A 25,000-nucleotide genomic window follows, 5' to 3' on the forward strand; every position below is an offset into this window, starting at 1 on the left:
TTACAAAAAAGAAAAAAAAGGAGGAAAGGTGACTTGGCAGGAAAATCGGATACGATGAAACTTATTCGATTAGATTCTCGCGAAACGTCTCATGGGGAGGAGATTTGTGGATCCAATCCACTCCCGGGTAGAAATTCGTAATCAGCCTCGACATTTGGTTAACCAAGGAACCGGAATTAGGACATTCCTGGAGGATTTAGTGCCCGAGTTACCGGTTGAAGTGCTGCCGAATAATAAAAGTTTCAAAATGGAGACATATTAAGGCTAATACTCGACGTAGTTTCCAAGTGAATATTATGATCTGCACTCCCTAATCCTCCAACATTCTAGAGTTGAACAGCGGTTTCCAGTCACGCGAGTAACGCCATTGACCAACACAATGAACCACCGGCGGCCACGAGGACTGCAGCCAACATAATTGAATTCTCCCAATGCAGCAGCGGCCAGCATCCACACCGAGTGCTTTTGTTATTGCCAACCATGCCCAACTCACTTCTGGTCCTCTCCACCACCACTTTACACACGTGCTAGCAGTACAAAAAGTGCAATTTCCGATCAAGATGCGGCGCAAAGTGTCTTAATTAAATTTACTCTCCCTCTCCCTCTCGATTTCGCCCCTTCTCGCTAAGCCACTCTCGAAAGCCACGTCGGCGAGTGCAGTTTGCTCGATCGTGTGCACCGAATATGAGTGCCCACCATCCATTCCCTTCCGGTAATGACCCTCAACCCGGGGTGGTAGTAGTTGACCGGTGAGGTGGCGGTGAGGCTCGCGCTGTACTATTGTTGGCTGTTGCTGTTGTGCACCATACGATTCAGGATGCTTTTGCCGCTACAACAGCCGGTGTGCTTGTATGTGCTGGTAGCTATTATTATCATCGTCGTACGCGATATGCTGCTGTAATGCTGCTCACGCGATATCGTGCGCTCCATAATTGTGTGACCTTCTGTGCCGCGATGCCGAGTTTTCCGACAAAAATTTAATTAAATTCCGAATGACTTTTACACTTTACCGGGACGAGGCTGAATTTGCTGGATAGAATCATTGGGCCCTTGTTCCTGTCCTGATTATGCCACGAAAAGTTATGCGAAGCAATTGCTTTTTCGAAAAAAAATGAATGCAGCAAACATCCTCATTCATCCAATTGTCGCACTGCCAACGGATATGAGTTTCGGTGGGGGGGGAAGCATGCTGGTTTGAAGTCACAACACAAAATGGGCCCAATCCACTTTACACACTTTACACAATTTGTCTTCATTTCAAACATCGCGTCGCGGAACATCGAGCCCCGCCTGGATCTGCGGTTTTCCCAGAACCGAGAGGAGTCGCGTTACATTTTCATGTTTAAAAAGATTTCCCCGAAAGCACTCTCGCTCGCACGCTCCTCCTTCCCCTTCCTGGTGGCTCTCCCTTGTCGTTGGTCGTTCGTCCTTATCGCGGGGCAATCTGTCAAAGGAAACGCACATTTTCGGCGTCGCTTTTCGGCAATGTCGCGGTTTTCGGTGTTCGTTTGCTTGCGTGACCCGAGGCCACGGGGCTGGTACATTTTTAATATTGCTCCACACAAAACCATTTCAATGCGAGGGGAATGGAATGGACCACCATGGAGCCAGGGCTTTGTTCGTGTTTGGTGGAAGCACTTTTAAGATTTGGCCTCCCATTTTTATCAGCCTCATTATTATTCATTTGAATGGCCACTGGGCGGGGGGAGAGAGAGAGCAAGAATGGGCGAGGAATCGTTTTGTAAGGTAATGTGAAAAATTATTGCGAGCTTTTTTTACTGAGCCAGCGAGTAATCGATCTCCATTTTGTTGCCTGCAGACCACCGCGGGTAAACGAAACTCACAAAGTACGAAACTTTGTTTCGCTTTTTAGGAAACTCACTACACAGCATGTGTTACCAACACATTTCTATGTTAATGCGCCAAACTATATGCCGCCTTCACTCATTTATGTGTCTCACCAGACTGGTCATCACTTTTACCCTCTGCATTCCTCGCTTTATAATGCAAAACTACCGAAACTCCGAACCGAACAAAAGGAAGCAAACAAAATGCAAAAGCAGAAAAAACTCCAAGAAACACCTGCTGCAAAAGCTTCCTCTCAAATGGACATTTATGAATAATTCAACGAGCCTCATCGTCCACGAGGTGGTGATGCGGGGAAGGGAGTACTCATAGTCATGGGCAAAGTTGGACCGAAAACGGACCCCACCGGACTGAGGGCCAGCATTCCCTAAGCGAAGCAGGAGCATTAAAATTATCACTCCATTTCATCGCGCCCGGGAAAGATGTCACCGTTCCCCCCCCCCCCCCCCCTGGCTGCTTGTTGGTTGCGTGGCTGCTGATGATGACTAGTTGCACCACTGGCTGGCGGGCGGTGAGTGAGGCGGATGGAGGATGCTTTAAAGTTTTCACCGACACCGACAACTCGCTTCACTTTGAATGTTTGATCGGTGTGATCACGAGCACATGTTGGTTATCGATTTCTCTTCCGAAGTAACTCGTTCCTCGATGATGTACCCACAAAGAGTCGTTTTCCGCGAAAGCTCAACATATAACTCAACATGGGCTTGGCTTGGCCTTGTGATGGGCTACTGTAAAACGTGTTGCTGCGGGTGTGTTATAAACCTTTATTGATGCTTCGTAGTTCGCTGTGTATTGAAACATTTTATACGCAGTGAATAAAACATGTTAAATCACTTATTAAACAGTGAAAAACGTATACTGCAAACGGTAAACCATGCATAAAAGCAACAAAGTTTACGAAAATGATAAACGACACAACGGCAGTTAATAATATGAAGTGTCGTACGCATAAAACAAAAAAAAGAAACATTATCTGCTTTATGCAAAATCACAAACACACAGTAACACACAGTAACACAGTGAGGCAGAATCGACAATCGAGACAATTCAAGTGTGAAGCTCACTGGACAGCTTATTGGATTTCGCTTTTCTTTTTTTGCTGAAGTTCGCATCCCACGCGTTAATTAAGCACAATTATCAGCCCATAAACCATATTTATGAGCTGAACCAACACCATCCCCCTCAACTGACAACAGCCGCATCGCAAAGCGATCCGACAGCTTCGATAGCGCCCGCTTTCGCCCGTCCCACCCCATTTATCCTTCACTTTTTTCGAAGCACAACACTTATCCTTGGCCAGAACGATGGCTCTCTCTCTCTCTTTCTTTACCAATTTATTGCTCGATGCGCTCCAAAAAGGGACCCCATATGTTGCTGTTGTTGTTGCCGGGGCCATGTCTGCCGTTAATGCGCCAGATCGTTATGCGGCTGCCAGCGATGGCACGGTTTTGGCATGATAATCCTTTTCCTCATTTCTTTCGCTTCTTCTTTTTTTTTTACTTTTACGGCTTTGGATGCCGGGGTTACCTCGTGGCGCGTTTTTCGCTCCCGGTCGATCCGGCGATTTATGCCCGAGATCGTCAAGAATTGGAGGCGAGAGGCATGATGAAAATGATGTGACGAATGGCGCAATGGGGCGGGTGGGGGAGAGGGAAAGCGAAGCGCAGGCGATTGCCTTCGCTGGCAAGGAAGCGAAAGGTTGAAATGGGCTGATGGGTTCATCCCGATATATACGGGGGGACGTGATGAGATTATCGGAAGGCGCAATCAGGCGCAAAATCGTTTTGCATGTTTACCGGCCCTGAAATTTCGCTTCGGTGGCTTGGCGACGGCTTCGGCCATGGCCATGGCCACGGTCTCTCGGCTCACCGGATGATGATGGCCGGAAAATGTTTGCTCAAAATCGAGACGCACACATTATTGGTTGACAGAGAGAGGGAGAGAGAGACAGGAAGGAAAGAAGGAAGGAAGTGCGAGGAAGGGAAAAGCGACGAAAGAGCACATCGTGCACCGAGGGAAATTAGATTTCGGTGAAACAAACAGGCAGCAAAGAAGAGAGCACGAGAGAGAGAGAGAGAGAGCGAACTGGTGAAGATAAAACATCCGGCCATCGTTGCCGTACAAACCGGATCCTGGACGAAAGTCCAACATACTCCAGGACTAGCACAACGGCATCGTGAGCTCAACGTGGGCACGCTCGGATCCATGAAATTGCGATGTGCGCTCGTGTCAATATTTGGATATCGACAGAATAACAATAGTTACTATTTATTTATCGAGCATGGCCGGTTCCGGGTCCCTCACTCTTCCAGATCCAGCTTCAACCTGCTCGAAACAATGAACTATGCCATATTGTTTCACATCACAAACTGTGACCACCATTCGACGGAGCAAGGGAGCTCCATTTTTGTGTTATTTCATTCCATGCGTGAACAAATTGTTTGTTTCTGGCCATTCACGTGGAAGATCGCATCGCGTCGCATTTAGATAATTCAATTATCGGCTGTAAATGTGATGTTAATGTGTGCGATGCGCTGATGCGCGTTGATTTCCAGGCCACCGATGATATGCCGCAGGCGATGCTAGCGTGCCTGTGGTGGTTGTTGGGAAATTATGTTCCTTTTGAAGCGGAACAAAAACATAAAATGCACATAAATTTCTATTATTGAATATTATTCGAACTCGGGAAAAACTATTCAATTTTCCGGAAAAAAACTTCGTAAATGATTGAAAACTGCTTAAAGCAAAGCAACATCATTTTACCATCACTCACTTCCACATCAAATAAAGCTCTTTTGTCGTCGAGAAGGGCCACACAGGATGCAGGATGATAAGCGATGCAGACTCTTTTGCTCTTTCTTGTTTATTAAGTTATCCCGGGAAGCCTGGAACGATCACGTCGCACGGAAGGCTACCTAAAGGGACAGCACCAGCAGGCTACAACGGCCTCTCCTTTCACGGCCAGACCAGACCGGACCAGAAATCGAAGAAAAAAGAACCGGCTACTCCAAGGAATGCCATGAACGCCCAAGGGCCCCACACGGTCTTAGCTTTCCGGCTTCTTAGCATTTTAATAGCAGACGGTCACGACAAAGGCCTAGACTGGGCAAGGTACGTCCCCTTCCCTTTGGTAGCGGCTGCTTACGGAAGTTGCGTGTACGTCCGGCCCACTGGCAGTCACCGGTGGCCCCTGAACAACTTCCGGGAGAAAATTAATTTTTCAATTAATTTCACGAATCGCAGTGGAACGCGATCCTTTGTGCGAGGCGAACTGCTTATAAAGCGACTTCTTCGAAGTCAGTTAGTATTCAAGTCAATCTCGTTCGCTCGCCGTAGAGTGTGTGGCAGTGGCGTAATTGGTAATGGAGGTCGCTTGATGTTTCCAAATCAATCCGTACCGAGATGGGACCATTGGAGCGTTTACTTTACGACTTCCAAATTCACATTCACCGGTTAAAAAAAGAACCGTTCCTCACATTCTGATGAACTACCGAGCATCTTCTGGAAGGTGAAAGGGTGGCACACATCAACTCCATAGGTCACACAACCGATGGCTGATCCTTCGCCATGGAGCATGCACGGTCATCCAAAAGTTAGACAGCAGTCCTTTTGCAGCAGTTTTTGCGTTTGGTGTGTCCGTGACCGTGGTACGTCGATGCCAATAAAATGGGTGACTGGGCACACAAACTATCGACATGTGGACCCTCGGACAGGATGTGATCAGTCATGGTATGGAGGAGGGGGAGGGGGAGGAGTGAGTTGGCCCTGAAGTCATGCTGATCCGATGCTATTTTTTATCCGCTGCTGACCTACGACATGGTTGGTTCTGTCGTGCTCGTGCAGAAACGAGAAAAGTGCCTCTGATCAGCTTTGATGAGTTAGTTAGGATGGGTATGCAAGGGTGTGTCTGTGAAGAATACATTCGAGTCAGCATTTTAGATTGGTTTTCGTGGAATAAATTCAATGCAGGAAGCAGAACGTTGGCTTTCCTTTCAGCAATGGAACTATCGAGCTTTAATGTGTGAACCAGGATGTTGCTGATGATACCCAATACCTGATACAGAGGTAGTGCTCATCGGCTCCTAAGCAGAACACAACGGCAATGTAATGAGTGAACAGGATTATAATATATCTTGCAACTTCTCCTCCCATCCATCCGTTGTTAATACCGCATCATCTAACGCACGATATCGAGTAACCAGCTACAAGGCTTCGAAAGTTAATTAAGTGCTAGGTAGTATCCCACCCAATAGGGGATGGGCTGGCATACATACGAGCACACTCTCGCAGCATCGATGGAGCCTCGATCCTCGACCACACTCAACGGATGCTAATAGCCACTAGCAGCGTACAATGCCGTTACACATATACGCTCTCTCTGTTGATGATACGACCGCGCAGTGTACACACGGCAGCTCGGCGATGCTGGGAACAATGAACTGTCGATCCGTGAAAATTGTGGTGCCCCTCTATTGTTGAGGAACTAATTTATGTATGCAAAACATGTTTATGTTACGCTATGCTATCGGTTGATGCTAGTTATGCTCGCCGAACGGTAAGGATAACGCGTGCTACAATAGCAGGTTTCAATGGAACGTCACCAACCAACACAATTTAGATAATGTCGCTTCAAATGTGCGTATACACGTAACAATGGCCTCGCCATTGATGGGCGCATAAAATGGTCAAATTACAAAGTGTAATAATTGTTGCCTCGCCCCCCATGGATCGCTAGCTTGACGGCTGCCGATAGGAAACGAGAGATCGAGAGCGAATTCATAATTCACTCGGAAACCGTATCCGCTCATCCGGTCAGCGGGATACCGGGAATCGTTTTTCCCTGAATGCTGCTCCCAGAAAGGAGTGGGAAAAGACCGGACTGCCCTGCCCTTGGTGACTGCTGCTGCGGATAATCGGTGCTGATTTATGTATTATGACATCTGTGTCGTGTTAGCACAAACCACAAAATGGCCGCTCGTTGGCGCCCGGACAGTGAGTTAGTTCGCGGTGCGGTGCGGACGGTCCGTTACCCCGAGAAGCCATGGTCAGCTGCACTGCAGCAACTGGTTGCGTTGCTCGGTCGCTTCTGTGGTCACCATGTCACCGGCTACCCGTTTTCCGGTGCATTTTTCGGTCAATAGGCGGCGCTTGGAGTGGAAATTCCTCGTTTGGATTCCAGGGATTGCAATTAAATTGAATGCAAAACAGTGTGTTTGTGCGTGCCGGATGTGATTGTTATGGTTGGTTGGGCATTAGAACGAGGAGGACCAGGGGAAATGGTTATGGAAATATTTGGAAAATCGCGTTCTTTTTGGGGAGAAAAATATAGAAAAGAGGTAGTGCAACAAGTTGGCGATGAGGAGTGTAGATCGAAACAGAATTTTATTACGTTTATAGAGGACATTTTTCAGCTTTTAACAGATTTTTTTGTTTAAATAAAACATTCTTATTTTATGCGTGATTCGAATTCTGTTTTCAACCAAAACCAAATGATAAAACAATTTTCAATATCAATTTCAAATGAAATCGAAGCTCAAATCAACAGTACACACTCACATACAAAGAGAGAGCTCAGGTCCACAAACGACAAACCAAACAATAAATCCAACCTGGCCAGTTAAATCCTTCCACCCCAAACGTGGCGCTTATAGCGCGACGCGGTTAATGTTGAATTATTTATTTTTAATTAAACGGATAATTAAATTGTTCCTGTGTGTGCGCGCGCGCGGGCGATTCGGAAAAGGATTCGCTAAACGGCACGGCACGGTGCGGCTTATAAAGCACGGTGACACGGTGGCACTACCTATCTCTCTCCCTCTCTCTGCCTTTCTGTCCGGAGTGTCCACTCTCAAACAGGAATTGGAAAACCAGGCAATCGATCGAAAACCGTTACTGACCTACGCTTGCCGTGCGATAGTCCGGTGAACTGGTTGAGGTTTCGACCAATTTTCCCTTGACCGCATCATCACTTCATTAAATATTAAGCCATGCTTTCCGGTTGCCGTACTACCGTGTCACCGAAAGTCGAACTATCTGGTGCGGTTGGTCACTAAAAATTGCAAAATTATTACAACACAAAGTTCACCAAAAAGGGAACGAATCAGTCGGATGATAAAAGCCCTCGTGTTTGCTGGTGGCTTCGGTCCGTTTACCCTGCGAATGCGGGACTATTGTGCGTTGGAAAAATAATAGAAAAAAGGCCAACTGAAAAAAAAAAGGATCACAAAACTCCCCGGGAGCCCGGTGCGAGGATCAAATAAATCTCTTTAAATCACCCTTTTTGGAATCGGATTTCAAACGGCCGGCTTTGGCCTAACACTAGCCACCCTTACTAGCCTATCTCTCTGTGATAAAAAGAATGAATCCCCTCTCCCGGGATTATCATGCAAACCGCGAGCGCTGGAGTGCGCGCACACAAATTTATGGTCGCGCGAGCATGAGCGGATTACTCGAGTCTCGCAACCACCAGCGCAACATTGTATGCGACCACCGGCGAGAACACACAATCAGCATCATCATCATCATCATCCTCAGTTACAATAGCTTTTGGGATGGTAGTGGCCAAGCGGAGGGCCAGCGACAAGGAACGAGGAACGAATGCGCACACTTTTATTAATTTAAACCATTTCATTATTGTTGCATCCAGGAACCCACCAATTCCCACGATACCAGCGGCGTTTGTACAATGTACACTTCATTTTCAAATGAAATCCTTCAACGTGGCGATTTGCTGGTAAGCGGCTGCTTCCGAGTTTACCATTTGTTTGTGCACCCCTTTTTGGTGTGGAAGAGACGCTGGTGTGGTGGTTAACAGGAGTTATTGTCGTTGTAAGCACAACAGTTGTGTTTCATCGCAACATTTGCATTTGCAGTTCATGTGCTGCAAATGAATGAAATGAAATTTACTTATCACAAACAGTCGCGTCGTCGTCGTCGTTGTTGAGTGCGCCTGGCATGACCACTACGCAAAATTACAAAGCATCTCTCGCCGGGGCAGTGAACGAAATGAAATCGAAAAGGGTTTCATAAATGGAACTGTCAACTATTGTGGCTTGCTCCTCCAGACAGGATGTTTTCTCCGATCACCGAGTGGACGGCACATAATTCTGGACTTATGCATCCGCACAACACATCGCCGGAGCTCCACTCCACGCAGGGAAGCAACCTTCCAATGGACTGGCGGCTCATTTTTATTGCTTCTTCACGTTCTTGTTGATTTGATTTTTTTCCGTTCCTCGCAAGCTTTCGCGCCATCGTCCTTTTGCTCTCTCTCTCTCGGAAGTCTCTGGCCAGTATCTGGACTTGAAAACCGATCCACGGTGAGCATAAACAATTCATGCATTATGTATTTTCCCGTTTTTACATTTATAGTAGTACTCCCTTCGCCGTGGACCTCTTGGTGGCATCTTGGGGGTTATTTGCTTTCGGAGGATGGTTGATGGCGCGTGTACCGGCGTGCCATCTCGTCTCGGAATTACGCTCGAATGGTTCGCGACAGCCGAGGAGGCAACGGAATCGAAAGGGAAAAGACAGACGACGGCGATACAAACAAGCAATGCATGAAGAGTGGGTGAAAGAGGGAGGTAGAGTTATGATTTTTTATATGAATTCCCATCCCGTAACCCCAAAAGTTTATGCTGGGTTTGCCAAGTTCCGGAAAGAGTTTTATTTGTTCCATTAAATTGTCCGTTCTCTATCCTTCCATCGGTGAACTGGCGAACTTCCCTGGCACTAGGAAGCTCGTTCGTTCGGTCGTTCTTGTTGCTCGTAAGTGATCGAGTATCATGCAGCAAAGTTGAGCGGTGAGAATGGTAAAGTGAAGCTCAAGTAACGACACCAACGCACCGACTAGCGACGCTGTAAGGTGGTTTCAAATAGCTCCAAAAAATCTAACGTACAAGTTTACCTTCCGCTAGAACTGAACGCCCAACGCTTTCACTATCCCTTATTCTGCCTATCTCGAGATGCGAGACCATTCTCGGTCGATTGTTTCGCCGCCGCACTTCTTTATGGTGCGCAAACAGGAAAAGCCCGCAATTCGCTCGTTTCCTTCGCCTTCGTATCATGCCGGTGTTCGTGATGGAATTTTCACGGAACGACCTTCCCTTGTACACCGCCCGAGGGGTCATCTTCCGTAAAAGGATACGAATTGGTGCAAAATTCACTCGGAGAGAAAGTGATCCCGCGACGGGAAGGGAGGTTGCTTTCGAAAGCCAACACTATCCATCGCCGGAATAGGCCGCCGGTTAAGGCATTCGACGGAAGGAACCGATAGATCGAAGATATCGTTCCGCGAAAAGCGCCGCGCCGCGAGAGCGATGCGTGATTTATAACTTCATTGAATTTTCATATCGTGGAAAATTATTCACGAAATTTATTCACCTTCGCGAGGTCCCCCCCCGGGGGCCAGGACGGGTTGGAATTTGAAGATCCCTACCCCGCTCTCGGGGGTGAAATTGAAAAGTTATGCATCACCATTTCGTGCGCGAATCGACGGTCGCTGTAAGAAAGAACGGGTTAGAGTCGCGGGATCTAACGGGGAGTGTATTCCGGGTATTCCGGGAGCTCGGAGCGATTTAAGGACGATGGATGACGTAAGCCACCCCCGGTGGGAGAAGCCACGGACCGGTTTGTTAGTCTTCCCGGCATTCTTGGATCGGTGGAGCCTCACGGGAGAGCTCAAGATGGTAGCAGCAGTAGGCCATGTTATGCCTGGTTGCTTAAGCCAAAGCCTACCTTTACCGGTCGGTAGCTCGGTAGCGCAATCGCTCGGATGGTGTGTTTGGCTTCAAGGCGTTTTGGTTCCCGCCCGGTAACACTGTTATCGCTCGATGGGCCCACGGCATACCATCTCACGTATCACGGTTGTCGGTGGATTTTCCTGGAAAAACCTTCGATCACCGAGAAGCCACAGCCCCGAGCGGTGGCTGTTTTGTTGTCAGAAATAAATCAGAAACATATCCTTCTTTTCGGTTTCCACACATTTTTCCTCAATACGCACACCCATATCCACCTTCCTTTCGTTTAACATTTAATCTCAGAACAGAAAGAGAGAACGACAGAGAGTGTATGAGAGAGAGAGAGAAAGAGAGGGAGAGTGGCGAGTGAGACATTCTGCCACCTTGAGGATTCCTTTTTAGGAGACTTTCCCCGGTGTAACTAACGGTGTGTTGTCTGCCCTTAGGCGTAGCGTAGGGCGTCCCTTTTGTGCTCGTGATCACCAAGAAAAGCCATGCTTTTGAATGTATTTTTAAAGCGCTTTTCCACACAACAATGGTACGGTCTTCGGTATTGTTGGTTCGAACTCCAATTAATATGCCGTACAACAGCCGACAGCAGTCTGGAGGAAATGATGCGATACGAGATTTAAAAACGACGCAGCATAAGCATCAAATTTAAAATCACACTTCGATGGTTCAGTCGTGGAAAGCTGAATTATTTTCACTTGGAGTTTTTTTCTTCTTCTAACAATCAGGAAACTCTGTCACCGTTACCGGGCAATGAAAAGCGGCCATTGCAAAGCTCATTATGTTGCGCCAGTTCCCCTCGCGTTGTTTTGCAATCCATTTTTCACAGTCCACCCTTAACTAGCTTGATTAAGCTATCGTAACGTGAAAAAGAGAGAGGATTAGCTCTGGAGGGAAAAAGAATAATTTTCCGCCGCGTTCTGGGACACGGCGAACTCAACTCCTCTTCATCCGCTCGAGCAACAACTGCGCCACAGAAGCAGCAGCAGCAGCAGCAGCAATGATGCCGTGGACCACGAAAGTTAATTTAAGTTTAATGAGACTTCCACGTGGCAGGCAGGAGAGTGAAGCGGCGACGAAACGCGATGGCATCGTCACTCGAAGCTCGAACCGTGCACCGGATGCTGCTTCTGGCCTCCAATGCTTACCAGACGTCTTTTGATTTCGAACAAAGGCGTGGCGCGCGTGGTTCAGCATCGAAACAAACCGTTGTGGTTCAGCTTTGTCTTCGTTTCTCTCCGAGGTAATTAAGGAGCGACTCTTGGGGAAGGTGGGGAAAGAGCCGTGCAGCAATCGGCGCATCTTGCTGCAAGGAAGATTAATCGGAGATGCAACACAGGGTGAGCGAGGGAGGTTGTTGCAATCCCATGGGACCCATGGAATTGTGATATTATGCTCGAGTAATTGATCTGCGTCGAGGCACAATCGTTCCGTCTCCGATCCAGAGAACCAGAGAGAGAGCGCGAGAGAGATAAAAGTCAACATCCAATTAGTGTGCCCGTTTTTTGGGATGAGGTAAGCACTGACAAAGTAACGAGTTCGTAAACACAAATTTGTCTCTTCAAATGATCTGCATTAGACGATGGAACTCGGGACACGTGCCACTGAAACAATGGGAAAGACATTTTCGAAGCAGAAAACGCTCCGATTGAATGCTATTCATGCGTATCGTCTGGCGTGGATACCGAGGTTTTGTGCTGGCAACGGATTAAGAAACCTGCGGAGGGCGAGCGTTGGACTGGCGGGGATTAAATTTGGCATTCTTTGCTCGGTTAAACACAAGGACTTCAATCTACAGAATAAAAGGGAAGGGATTCGTTGAAGAGCTACTTACAATTTACGACTCGCATCCTCGGTTCGCTGGTTTGTTCGTTCGATTGTTGCTGAATTGAATTGCGATGCTTGTCGAACACTGTACTTGTGTGATTCTACGGATTCATTAACCCCTTTTTTGTAGATTAATAAAGCCCATTGAATTTCTTAAATGAAATGCTTGGATTCCTTGAAGAGCCCAAACCATGATTTATTTCAACGAAATTATGGGGTCTATTTAGATTTTGATCTAGAAAAGTATTTCCTCTTTTAAATCTATGCTCTCTCTATCGCTCTGTCTAAAAATAGCAATGGAACAACGAACCAAGTTCATGGAAAAGCCATTTCCCGGGAACGCACTTTCAAGATTAAAGGAAAGTATGTCGCTTCCTTCATCAAGTGTCGTCGAGCCGACTCATCATAGGCCCTGTCAAGCGGACAGGCAAATATCCATTTATCTTCCTTCGTTCCGTGTACTGCTCGGTAGGTGTTGCCATGCCACGTCGTCACTCGTCCTGCTTAGCTGGCTCGTAATCGATGAATTATCGAAAAGCAAAGGACAAAGCTACCGCCACCACGATCAGGAGGAGTCGAAGGAGCCGGCGGAAAGAAGATTAATCGACCATGAAAGCGATAAAGATAAAAACGCCCTAATGATGGCTTCTTTCGACCGTGACCAAACCAAAAAATGGTACAAAATGTTGAGCTCAGCGAAGCAAACGAGGGAATTAGTGACAGCCTTGCGTACCGAAGATGGGGGAGGTGGCAAGGGTGTGGAGGAAAAGTCACCAAACAACGATCTAATGATGGGGATTAGATCCTTGATTAGATACCGATGGCGACGAGTGGCGAAAGGTTAATGTCTTCTTTTGTCAACGAAAAGAATTTTAACTTATCCTCCGAAAAGGCACAAGCCTACTGAAACTCTCATAAATCAAGGCGCTAGTTTATGGGATGAAAGCTCCATTTAGTCAGACCACCGGTCAAATCGGCTCCAAAACCTATAGTTCAAAGACGTGGCGTTGATTCAACAACAATCAAGGCTTGTGGCCACTAGCGGTGGCGGTCTTAATTAAATACGACCAGCCCAAAACACAGCTTCCTGTCACACGCAACCACACACTGGGAGACAAATCCTGCTAATTAACAAAGCTTCCGCATCGTTGGACACTCTGTTAGATGCCGGAAGTGCGAGGTGGTCCCCTCTAATTAACCCGGTCTAACGAACTAACGAACCCAAAGTGTTAGCAGTTCGGTGATGATAATGCGTTTAATTAACCTTAGCCTTTGTGGGTCCTCGTTGTCATCGATACATGCTGGGGAGTTGCATGAATTGGTCTGCTAGGGATGTCATCGAGGATAGAGTGAAACCAAATCCTAATGTCCATGACGAGCCCAAGACCAAGCCCAAGCAGAGGGAGCTAGAACAAGAAGCTTTTCATTTTTTGCGGTTCGGAGACACGTTTGTCACTTTTGCACATGATCTAAAACAGATCCGCTGATGTGGTAGAATAGATTAATTACTTACATGTCTGATTCTCCTACTCCAGAAATATAAATGTGTAATTCAATAGCGAATCTCCTAACAACTCGATTGTTTCGCCTTCGATCCAAGAACAACGAACTGCTGGCTTCGAGTGACAAACAATAACTCATTATAGGTCTCTTTGTTTGTGCAATTTTCTTTCAATCGCTGCAATTTTTTAAAAGGCCAGCTTAGATCTTTATGAAAAAAGTAGCATAAATCCGTTTCTTCAGCACTAAGATGGGCTCTTGGATTTTGGTAAAATGTAAGTATTCATCAAATGAAAAAATATTTACCATTAAATTCCTACTATTAATTGTCACTCTCTGTAAGCTGCAAAATAATTTTCTCAACTGGATGAAACTGTTTCTGGAATTAGATGAAAGATTAAACACCAAAGCGGTATCGAAATGATAACAACATTTATTTTCTCAAGTCACCTCCACCACGGTCCTTAAGCCGCCCGACGTCCATCGTTCGTCTTTCGTTCGAGTGTTACAATCTGCCATTTCTGCACACGAACACGCACACACACCAAACACGGGATTCGTCTTACAGTACATAATTACACACTTACACATTGGGCGGGCCGGATTGTGGCCCGCATTTAGTGATTTTTGCGACTTAGAATTACTTAGCATTTTCCTCGCGCGATAGTAATCGCGCCCCCGAAAACCCTGTCCACTCTCCCTATGATCGGGATCTGTCTTCAGAAGATCAGAACTGGTGTGGTGCCTACGTGTCATGCACTAATGCCACCACCATATGTCACCTACGCTTCTTAAGCGGCCGCTCCCTGCTCTAGGTAAGCAAATCTTAAACTTGCCCCTTGCTTTCCCCGCAAAATTCACCTCTACTACCATCCCTTCGATGGGTGATTGTTGTATATAAATTCCTTTAGAAAAAATAGTCTTTCTTCTACATTTTACATGCGACACACGGTAGGCTGGACGCTTTGCTGACACGCGCGCACGCACGCACGCACGCACTCCTGCCCGCACTGCACGCGGCCCCCCTTGACACCGTTCCGTAGCTGAACAGGGGAAGCTTCGAAGATTAGACCCCCAGAAAACCCTTTTGATGGCGCGCTGGCTGGTGTCTTAATGGTAATTAGTAATTAGTACATAATCGATTATAGGTGTAGCGTGGATACAAGTTTAACACAAGGAGATATGCTGGACAGACCGACAAAATATAGTGCCTAACAATGAGTGCGGTGGCGAAGCGATGCAAATTAGGTTAAAAAAACGGTGCTCAAAATGCTGCGTTTGCTTTTTTTCCGAAACGGAAGCCAAAAAGGGGCCGGGGAAAGAAAGCAACATTAAATTCACCTCTGGCCTCGTGCACGCTCTGGCCTGCACGTTCTCGTTCTATTCTAGCGCATAAGTGAAGCTCGAGCGAGCAGGATCATTCGACCTTCTATAGTCCTCTACTAGCGATCGTACTTCTCCAAAACAATTCCTTCAGTTCAGTCAGCCATCGTTGTGCGGGGGGTGGGTGGGTGGGTGGTGAGAGGCGCCAGTCGCTGTCATCGCCGCTGTCGTCGCCGCGACGTGTGCAACTAGACAACTATCAGTTATGGACGTTAAATACTGGCAGGACGTTAATGTTCATCGTGTTACGTTTTTTCTTTGAATCCGAACGGCAAACGCGCCCGGAAAGAGGGGGTTTTCTTTTCATTTTTATTTCCCTTTTTTTTGTTGGCTACTGGCGCCATGTCTAATCGCCATGTGTGTCTCTCTTTCGCTTACAACGCCACTGGTCGAAAGGGGGAAAAACGGGAACCGATTCACTGGAAACAAAGCTGATCGATGAAGCAGAAATTCGGAACTGAATGGTGCTTTTGAAATGATTAAGAATAATTTGTTTTTCAAATATTAAGATGCACTATTCGCGCGCGATTTTCTATTCTAACATCACAAACAAGCGTCGGAAAACTGGAAAGCACAGAACTGGAGAGTTTTCTTGAATGTTAATCGTGTTTTAGGGATTTTTATTTTCCTTCCAATTCGCCCCTTCATCCATTTCCCAAAGCAATCTTGGCGGAGAACGGAAACGCGACTGTACAGCGATGCGACTACAGTGATGCACCCGTTACGGCATGGCCTCCTTCGACTCTCCTCTCTGCTTCACAAACATTTCACGTTCGATAGCCTATCAAGCGATGATTATAGGTATATGTACAAAATGTATTTGCGGTACAAAAATACGTCTCTTCTAGTTTCCCTCTTTCAACGAGCCCATCCCTGCCTTCTTCCCTGCCTATATCCATTATCCTTCCTCCTTCCGGCTTTCCCTTTTTTATTTCGTTGCTCACCGAAGTGACATTTCCATCATCGTCAGCATCATCATCACGAGGAGGCTTTGGTTTCCGCATTTTATCTGTCGACCCCTACGCCTACGCCTCCCTGCCCCCTACGCCTGGACTGCTTTGTTCTTTTTTTTATGGCTGCTCCAGTTTCATCCACCGCCGAACAATCGCCAAAAATGATGGTTTTATGTTGCAAAACGCAGTTCACACCGCCGCGCTGCGCGGCCCAGTCTTTGTCGCTTTCACTCACATTCATGCCGGATCGATTTTTGCCATTCGCCTATTTGCGTGGTTTTTGTTTCCGCCATTCATTTACTGTTTCCACTACGCAGTGCTCTTTCTCTTCTCTTCTGCCGTTGCCACCCTTTCTCCGTTTGCTATGTTGTCACAATATTTGGTTTTGGTTGCCATTTTGATTTACATATTTGATTTTCAATTGTGGGGTTATTTTTAGATTGTGGATTCCAGGCAAAAGCATGCACCTTCGGTATCGCACAGAGCATTCGCAGTTCTGTTTTCCGCGTCCTAGCTAGCGAGAGTAGGGGTTTTGCCTTTTTTCTCTATTTCTGTTCTCTGTTTTGCGAACGTTTATTCTATATATTTGTTTCTCGCTTCAGCAACCAGCCACGTTGTTAGCTTAGCGTCGTTTCTATTTCCTTTTCTAGTATTTCTTTTTGTATAAAGCAAGAGCGGTTGCTGGTTGTGTTTGGTTAATTGATTCGTTTTGTGTTTTGTTCTAGTTTTTTTCCCCCATTTCGCGGGATCATATTTTCTGCATTCTATAGAGCGTGGCCATCTGTAGTGGCCTGACTGGTGTTTTGAACCAATTGCACCGCGTTGATCTTCTTCTCTACTATTATATAAAGGGGCAAGCTTAGGCGCTAATTGTTGCTTCAGAGTTTTATCCATATCTCGAGCTTCTCGGACTGAGGCAGAGGCAGACTAAGCATCCCTAGGACACCATGGGCGTTTGTGTGGTTTCTAGTTACAAAAAACTGTCGCGCACAAGCGATAAATATTCGGCTCCATGGTCATATCGAATCCCTATCTTACTAGTGAGCGATTATCTCGACTCGAGCCGCCTATCACTCACTCACTACGACCTCTTCCACCCTGTAGCTCTTTGGCTTGGCTTAGTTCGCTTTAATTTTGAATATGAGTTGATTGTGTTCTCACGGGTTGTTCTCACGGGTTGGTTGTGTTCTCACGGGTTGCGGTTGAGGAAAAAGGAGTTTGCCGGGGGGAAAAACCCAAACAGCAAACAAAACACTGGCAAAAGGCAGGACTCAAGCGAAGCGGCTCATCGGACAACGGTTGAGCGGTCATCGGTTGAAGAGAAAGTCGATGTAGGTGTGTTGGGTTTTGCTGTTGCTTTTATGCGCCCCACTCGTACCGAAGCCACCACCCCCGGTGCCACCGTGACCATCGTGCCCATCGTGCGAAGGCCAGCAGCGCCGTATGACGGCGAAGTGTGTCGTCTGGAACTGGTTCGTCCTTTGGCAGCCACGCTCGAGCGTACCGGTCAGACAGTAGCCCATGTTGTAGTCGGCCAGGCTGATGTTGGACGACAGATACAGCTGAAATGGAGGATGGGGACGGGGACAGGGTGGGACGAAGACGAACAAACATAATTATGATTTGTCTCCCAATGGAGTTCTGCTCCGTATCCGTATCGTACGATATAATGGGGGAAAGATAAACTTCGCCCCGAAATTATGGGCGTGTGCGCCCACCTTTAGGGGATAATATTTCGCTTTTGTTGGCCAGCGCTCTAGAGCTCGCGGGCAAAAAAAAAAAGGCTCATAAAATGTATATTATGCTGCGAGCGAGCAGCATTTGACTTTCTAATTCACTCCACGTGCGCGCGCGGGCCAAACTCACCTTGAAGTCAGGATCTGGCGAGCGTCGCTTGAAGGTACCGACGATGAGGAGCGCACCATCACCGACCACGATCATCCGCCCTTGGGTTGTTTGTCTGTGAAGCACGGAATGGAAGAGAAAGGAAGAAGGAGGAAGAGATCATAAAACAATATTCCCCTGCTTAATGCCAAATCAAACACATTTACGCGCCGTTGTTTATCTGAAATGTTCTTTCGCTTCTGTTGTTCTGCTTAAACGCCTTCAAAACAACATCAGTCTATCCAGCCCTCAGGCTTCTAACATTGCAAATTACGAACGAAAATATCCCCCGCACGAAAAAACCTCAATCATCTGGTTTCATTGCTCCTGCGAAGGTCCCGCTGGGCAAGAAAGCTGCAGCAGCGCTTGCTCCGAAGCCCGGAGACCAAATGACTCGACGGTTTAATTTGTGAATGTTTTTCGTAGAATTATGACATAATTTCACAAGTCGTCGCAGTCGCCTTTGGCCTTGCGAGATAAGCCCGCCCTGGAGAAGGACAAGCTCCTCGTTCTCGGGTGTCCTTTTTTGTGGTTTTTTTTTCTTTCTTGTTTCACCAAACAGTGGCAAGAAGGAGGAAGCCCTCGCACAGCACGGCCTGAGCTGGAGCTGGGATTTAAATTAGTCGGTTCACCACTCGCTCTTGTTGGGTCTGGGAGTTTGGCTCGAAACACACTCTGCAAAAGCTTCTTCGGGAGTTGGCTGGTAGGCTAATGAGATGCCGTATTAAATTACTTGGCAAAATTTAGTCCCCAGTCTTAAGCCACGGTTTCTGGTGCCTCCTGCTTCGCTCTCGAAGGACACGCGCGCCAGCATCGCGCCAGTTGTTGGCACTGTCACTGGTAGAGCAATGTGTTGCCAGGCATGTTTGTAGGATTTCACCACAACGTTCTCATGGTTGGCATGTGCTAATAGCCGAAAAGACACTAAGGAATTGAGTCGATCTCAAGCAGGCAGTGAAAAAAGGAAACAGAAGCTTAAACAATTCGGACTTAACCATTTTTGGAGATCACTTTTCTATTGTTGTGGACAGCATATTGTTTAACCGCTTCTTTGTCTAACAGTGAAACCACAGACGATCCTTCTTCTAATTAAATAATACTCTAGTTTCGTTAAAAGTTCCCCTTAGCAATAGCTCACTCATCAAGCAAATTGAAGAGGCCTTCTTCTTTCCCTCACAAACGTCTCAAAGCAATCCTGAAGCGACAACGGAGCTTAACGGAGGAATAATGTTGCGCCCAATCCAAGCGCCAGCTGGATGATCGTTCTAAACGATTCTCAAGCCCTGTTCAAATCACCCCCACGGGAGGCCCTGAACCCCGGAGAGAGCTCTTGGGAGCTCGTTCTAAGCTTCACCGGGAGCGGCTAATCACTTTGATATTAGGGACCGAATGGAGGGACGAAATTGTGGGAGCGAGATTTATAACACAAACTGCTCCTTCTCCGTCTTCCGCTCTTTCTTGCAAATCGTGACCCCGCAAGAGCCCGAAAACCGATGCTAGGATGTCGAGATTGATTAGTCTTTCCCGCGTTGTTGCCAATACCACAAGCGCGTGTCGGTTTGAAAGCGTACCCCGCCGTTACCATAATAAATGCCGTGCCACCGAGGGGCACTCGTTAATTTAGGCTCCACAGAATGTTGTGGGTTTTCCCGGGTCGCCATTCCCCTCTGAAGTGGCACTGATTTGAAGCCAGTGCTGTAAGGCACAAGTTTTACGAGCCGTACGTTCCGGGTTTTGGGAAATCAATAAATCAAACCGCATTAGCTGTAAAGGAGTAACGAGTTTGAAAAGCGAAATACGGTTCAATCGACTCCAGTTCAGTGATCCAGTGACGATGACGTAGAGTTAAAATGGATTCCCATTCACATTCCAATGAAATTAATATTCGCTTTTCGCCATGAAAGCGATCCAGCGTTCTCGATGATGACGATGATACTCGCTCAACATCATCACTCCGGTCCAATTATGCTTTGACCGAGACGAAAAGAAAACCTGAAAAATGGCGTCGAGTTCACACTCAGATAAAGATGTCAGGAAAGCTCGGGAGTGAATTGCATTGAGCCACCACAAAAAAAATTCAAATGAAAAAAAAAGGAAAAAAAACGAACTGGAAACATTCGGCCCATAGCCGGTGCCCTTTCGCCACTGCCATTTGTACCCGATCGCATCGGTAGGCCCCAGGCACTCACCTCTCCCCCGTCAGAAAGAAGTCAAGCCCCGTGGGTATAATTTTCATCGGTCACACGCAGCTTCCGCAGCACAAAAACCCCTTCGAACCACGTGGCAGAAGGCAGAAAGAAAAACACTCATAAAACTGGCTGCCGAACGGCGTGAACGTGCGGTGACGGCGACGACGACGACGACAACGTCGGTCACCACAACGGTCCAGAACACACATGCACACACAGAAGCACACAAAAACCAACATTTCTCGGGTCGAAGGATGTGGAAAAAGCGTTCAGATCGTTTGCTTGATCATAGCAGGAAGCACGTTTTCTTATGCTGCCACTGCTGCTGCTGCTGCTGCTGCTGCTACTGGAAAGCGTTCCAATAACGTTTTATTTGCTCGCAAAAGGTCCTCCGGGGTAGCGCAGTTTTTCGGAGTCCGTAGGCACCAACCCGTCGGACGTGGTGGCCTGCGTGTCCGATTGGAAGGAATTGGGTTTTTGGGGAACCGGCGCCATTGGCACACATGGAACCGTTGTATGGTGCTGCAAAGCGCTGCTGCCAGGACGACGACGACGACGACGACAAATGTAGAATGACGCAGCGAGAATGAATGTTTTTTGTTGGTGGAGGGAGGGAAAGCGGGCGAATTTTGGGGCAGCATGACGAAGAATGAAAGGCTGACTGCCATCGAGGAGCGTGACGACTTCTTGCCTAACTCCTGTGGTGACTCCAGTAGTCGGAGCCCTCGTTTCTTTTCAATTATTGTTATTGTCTTGTTTATGAGCCATTTCTCAATCCTTTCCCTTCCTTTCCCTTCCTTTCGAGGGCGTTTTACAATCTCCCTCCTTGGCAAAAGTTGTTCGAAACTTTATTAGGTATGCATTCTAGAGGCTTGATCCGACTATCGAGGCTAGCACATTTCGAGCGTTAGTGTTTTTGTGTTCTGAACTGGATAAAATGAAACAAATCACCAATCGAGATCCACCACATACAAGCCCATACACATATGAACCTTTCGTGTAACAATATATGTTATCACGACGTCAGACGTAACAGGAGTTGAAACTTATGAAAACTTCTTGGTCAACAAACTTGCATCACACCTTAACTTAGTCGAAGGAAAATTCATTAAATTCAGTCTCTCTTCGGCAACCCGCGGTCTCACGGTTCGCTGGCGCGGCCAGGCGAAGCGACATTTTAATTAAACGAATTGACACTTTCGTAATTAATTTCTGTTTGGTGGCAACTTTTCGCTGACTAGACGCCCTCGGTGCTGCGCCCTGTGACACAAACGGGCCTTTTTGGTCCGACGAGTTCAGCGAACGAAACCAACGCGCGACACGGCAACCGATCGGTATTGGATCGACAACTGACAACAAAACCTAACGCGTAGCAGAGGCACCCCCGTATCCCCGGTGCTGGGCCATGGGAAATCGTTCTATCTATTGTCCTGCTGGCATCTAGCGAATGTAAGCCCACTAAGCGGCACCTCCCGTGTCGGGGGAGATAATCAACTAAATGTAAATTCCAGCGCTCGATATGAGCCTGCAGTAGGCGAGTAAGCGTGAAGTAACGAGAAGGGATTAGTACCAGCGTCCTGTGCGCACTGCACTGCCACTGATTAATGACAGCAGTGCGACACCGTGTCGTGCGTCGATATCGTTGAAATATGTTGGACAGAAAATAAATTAAATTACCGAGCGGGGGACTAGAGTAAGCCATGCAAAGGGTGGTGCGTTGCCATGTTCACTGGAGCAGGACAGGGCACATCGACGTGAAATGTGAAACTAAGATTGATTGTGTAGCATCGGATTGGCAGAGGGATTATTTTAAATTAGAATTCATTGAGCTGGCACCGGTTGTTAATCCATTACGTGAACCAAGACACTGATTTACAGTGATCGTTAATGGTGGCCAGGGAAACTTCACGTAACTTGACGCACTTGAAATTTGCTTGAATGTTTCCAATAATACGATTGCCAATATCAACTTTATTGATTTGACTTTCTGTTTCCAAATGGTAATTGACATTGAAACCATTTATAATCAAAAAGCAAATCGATTCCGATTCCCTTTCATCGTGCATTAAAGTTATTCTCATCCTGTCTAAAATCTGGGGCCAGTGAGGACTCGTGCCCTGGCGCCCCAATCTGCGGTCAACGCGTGTGCCCTCTGCTCCCCGACAATGAAAAGATTACGTTCGTAATTAATTCGAAAACAACAATTAAAACTTTTGAACCACACCGTTCCGTGGACCGTTCCATTCGAGCGAACATCATTGGCGCCCAAAGGTGTGTGAGGGGCCGCGAGTAGTTGAGAAGAGGACGGCGCAACGGTAAACCCATTTAAGCTTAGCGTACCCCGTGGAACACTAATTATTCGGAGGAAAAAATAACTCTTCCTGTCCCACCAGAGGGACCCTACTTACGGCCCTGCTAATGACACGAACAGCGCGGTTTTATGCTCCAACTTCTCTCTACGACACCATCCGGAAAATGGACCTTTTTTCCTCCTTCGCCACGATCGTTTGGTGCGAAAGAAGAAAGGACCTCCCCCCGAGAGAGGCAGGACTCGCGCATAAGCTATTGCAGTTTTATGCTCGAGCTTTTATTTTCGATTCCTGCTCTCGACTCGCTGATTCAAGTCAGCAAGCTAGCAAGACTGCTGGCCAGTCGTTTGCTTTACTTTCTTTGAGTCGAAAATGGGTTTTCTTTTTTGGTTTGGGTTTTTTGTGGAAACTCCTTCGACACCGTTTGGAAACCGTTTTTGGGGGACGTCAGTCAGCGGGAGTCAAATCCTTTTGACCTTTTGTTTCCTCTTCCTCGGCCCCGGAGGACAGCCAGTGAATGCTGACAATGCAGTCGAGGGAGTTAACTCTCTGCTGCTGAACGGGAAAAGGGCAACGAAGCGAACGCCAAGGGACACACCGCAAAGCATAATTATCTCCATTACATAAACAACGCGCTAAAGGAGGACCTACTACTCCACCTCCAATGTCTCCTTCCAGTTCGGAGTTAACAGGGTGGAAAAATTGACATTCCTAGCTGTCGATGCCGCGTCGCCCGTGGCCACAGCATTAAAACCAAAAACCGATCGAAAACCAGAGGGCGCGTGGAGTAAGCGCCAAGGTAGCCTCGATGGCTTGAAGGCCAAATACCGGACGCGTTGTTTGGGGCGTTTCGAGTTCCAGGAATATCGAACGCCTCGTCGTCGCAGGTCTACAGCCTCGTCTTTCGTACGCTTGACTGCGATGAACAAATTTAACTTTTCCCTCACCCGATCGGTCGCCCCGGGGCCGAACGTTTCACTGGGCAACCGCGCTTTTCCTGCTCGCCTTCGGAGAAAGTTGTTCCTTCCATCGTCGTCCGGTCGGCCCATAAAGGGGTTCTCTTGGGGCCCCGCGATACGCAACGAAAGACAAATTTTCCGAAGCAAATAAACCCAATCACTCCCGGAGCGTTTTTGGGGGGGCTCGCTCGCTCCCAGCAGAGCCTTCGATAATCCGCTCGGTTGGTTAAACCACGGTGCCGGGCAACGATTCCCGGACAGGTCGCCCCTGGAGATGGATGGCCTTTCGGCAGATTGCTTGGGCGAACGGGCGAAGGCCCGAAGGAAGGGTGCCGAGATGCCGAGAGAGTAAAAAATATGGAAATTCGAAACGATTTGTCATTCGTGGATCGTATTATGGGCGGGATATCCCGTTGAGCCGTTGTAATATTCATTCTTTCATTCGTTTTTTTCTTTATCGACATCTCCTGCATGGCGACGCATGATACGGAGCTGCAGGGAGCCCAATATTGAATATAACTATGGATGTGGAAAACGGAAAATATTAATCATCCCTGGCAAACAACCCTGGCCCGTGGCTAGACTGGTTGCACCGGATGAGGGACGGTAGTAAATCTTTGGTTTGGAACAAGATTGGCAGAAGGGGCAGCAAGCCCATGTTGTTTGCTCCCGGTTCTTTACCTAAGACGATAGGAAAGGATTGAATGCTTGCTGGACTGTGTCCAGATTCTGATGGAAGCGGACAAGTCTTTAGAGCAAGGCCGGTGGCTTTATGGGAACGTAACAAATGCACTACGAATTTAAAGTTTAATGTTCCTTTACTCATAAACAATATTAATCTGCCTTATTAATTGCTTTTCTCGTTCGTTCAACATAAAAAGGAATACATTTCTTTTCATTTACTTTCCATATCATTCCTCCAGATTTTCTGTATTTTTGAATTTCAAAATGGAAGAGCACATGATCTTGATTAGAACTTGTTCTTCATACTTACGTCTCCTACAGGTTGCTTCAAGCTATCTTCTCAACAGAATTGAGGCTAAACTGTCAGTTGAACTCAACATTTTCCGGCACAAACTATCATCGCCTCCTTCGATGAGCTGCTGATAGAGCGCATTCCCTCTAGAAGCCATGGCTCTATAACCCTTTCCTTTTGACTGTAGCGATGGCTTTAATCAGAAATAGTGTTGAGAATGTTCACCATCTCATCGACAGACACTAGGTCACGCCTAGACTACACTCAATCGAGGTGTTCGCTCTTATTGAGCGAATGCACCACGCGAAAAACCAGGCCACCAATCGGAAAACGTTGTCCTTCCAATTCATTAACCTTCCCTTAGGCCCCAACGACATGCCATCGCTGCCTGGCGTGCCGGGTGTCAG

The 25,000-nt window shown here is 47.2% G+C and overlaps 1 protein-coding gene across 1 annotated transcript in view; it reads right to left on the reverse strand.

Annotated features, from left to right (window-relative positions):
- Positions 1 to 14,396: 14,396 nt before the first annotated feature.
- The window catches only part of LOC126578322 (uncharacterized), a 23,050-nt gene continuing 12,446 nt past the window's right edge, over positions 14,397 to 25,000 (reverse strand). Inside the window, exons 5-6 of the mRNA XM_050240754.1 lie at positions 18,143 to 18,236; positions 14,397 to 17,838 (exon numbers count right to left, since the gene is read on the reverse strand). Coding sequence (XP_050096711.1) covers positions 17,584 to 17,838; positions 18,143 to 18,236 — 349 coding nt within the window. The 3' untranslated portion in view covers positions 14,397 to 17,583. The remainder of the gene's footprint in view (positions 17,839 to 18,142; positions 18,237 to 25,000) is intronic.

Source organism: Anopheles aquasalis, chromosome 3 (genome assembly GCF_943734665.1).
Source record: "Anopheles aquasalis chromosome 3, idAnoAquaMG_Q_19, whole genome shotgun sequence".
Taxonomy (NCBI): Eukaryota; Metazoa; Arthropoda; class Insecta; order Diptera; family Culicidae; genus Anopheles; species Anopheles aquasalis.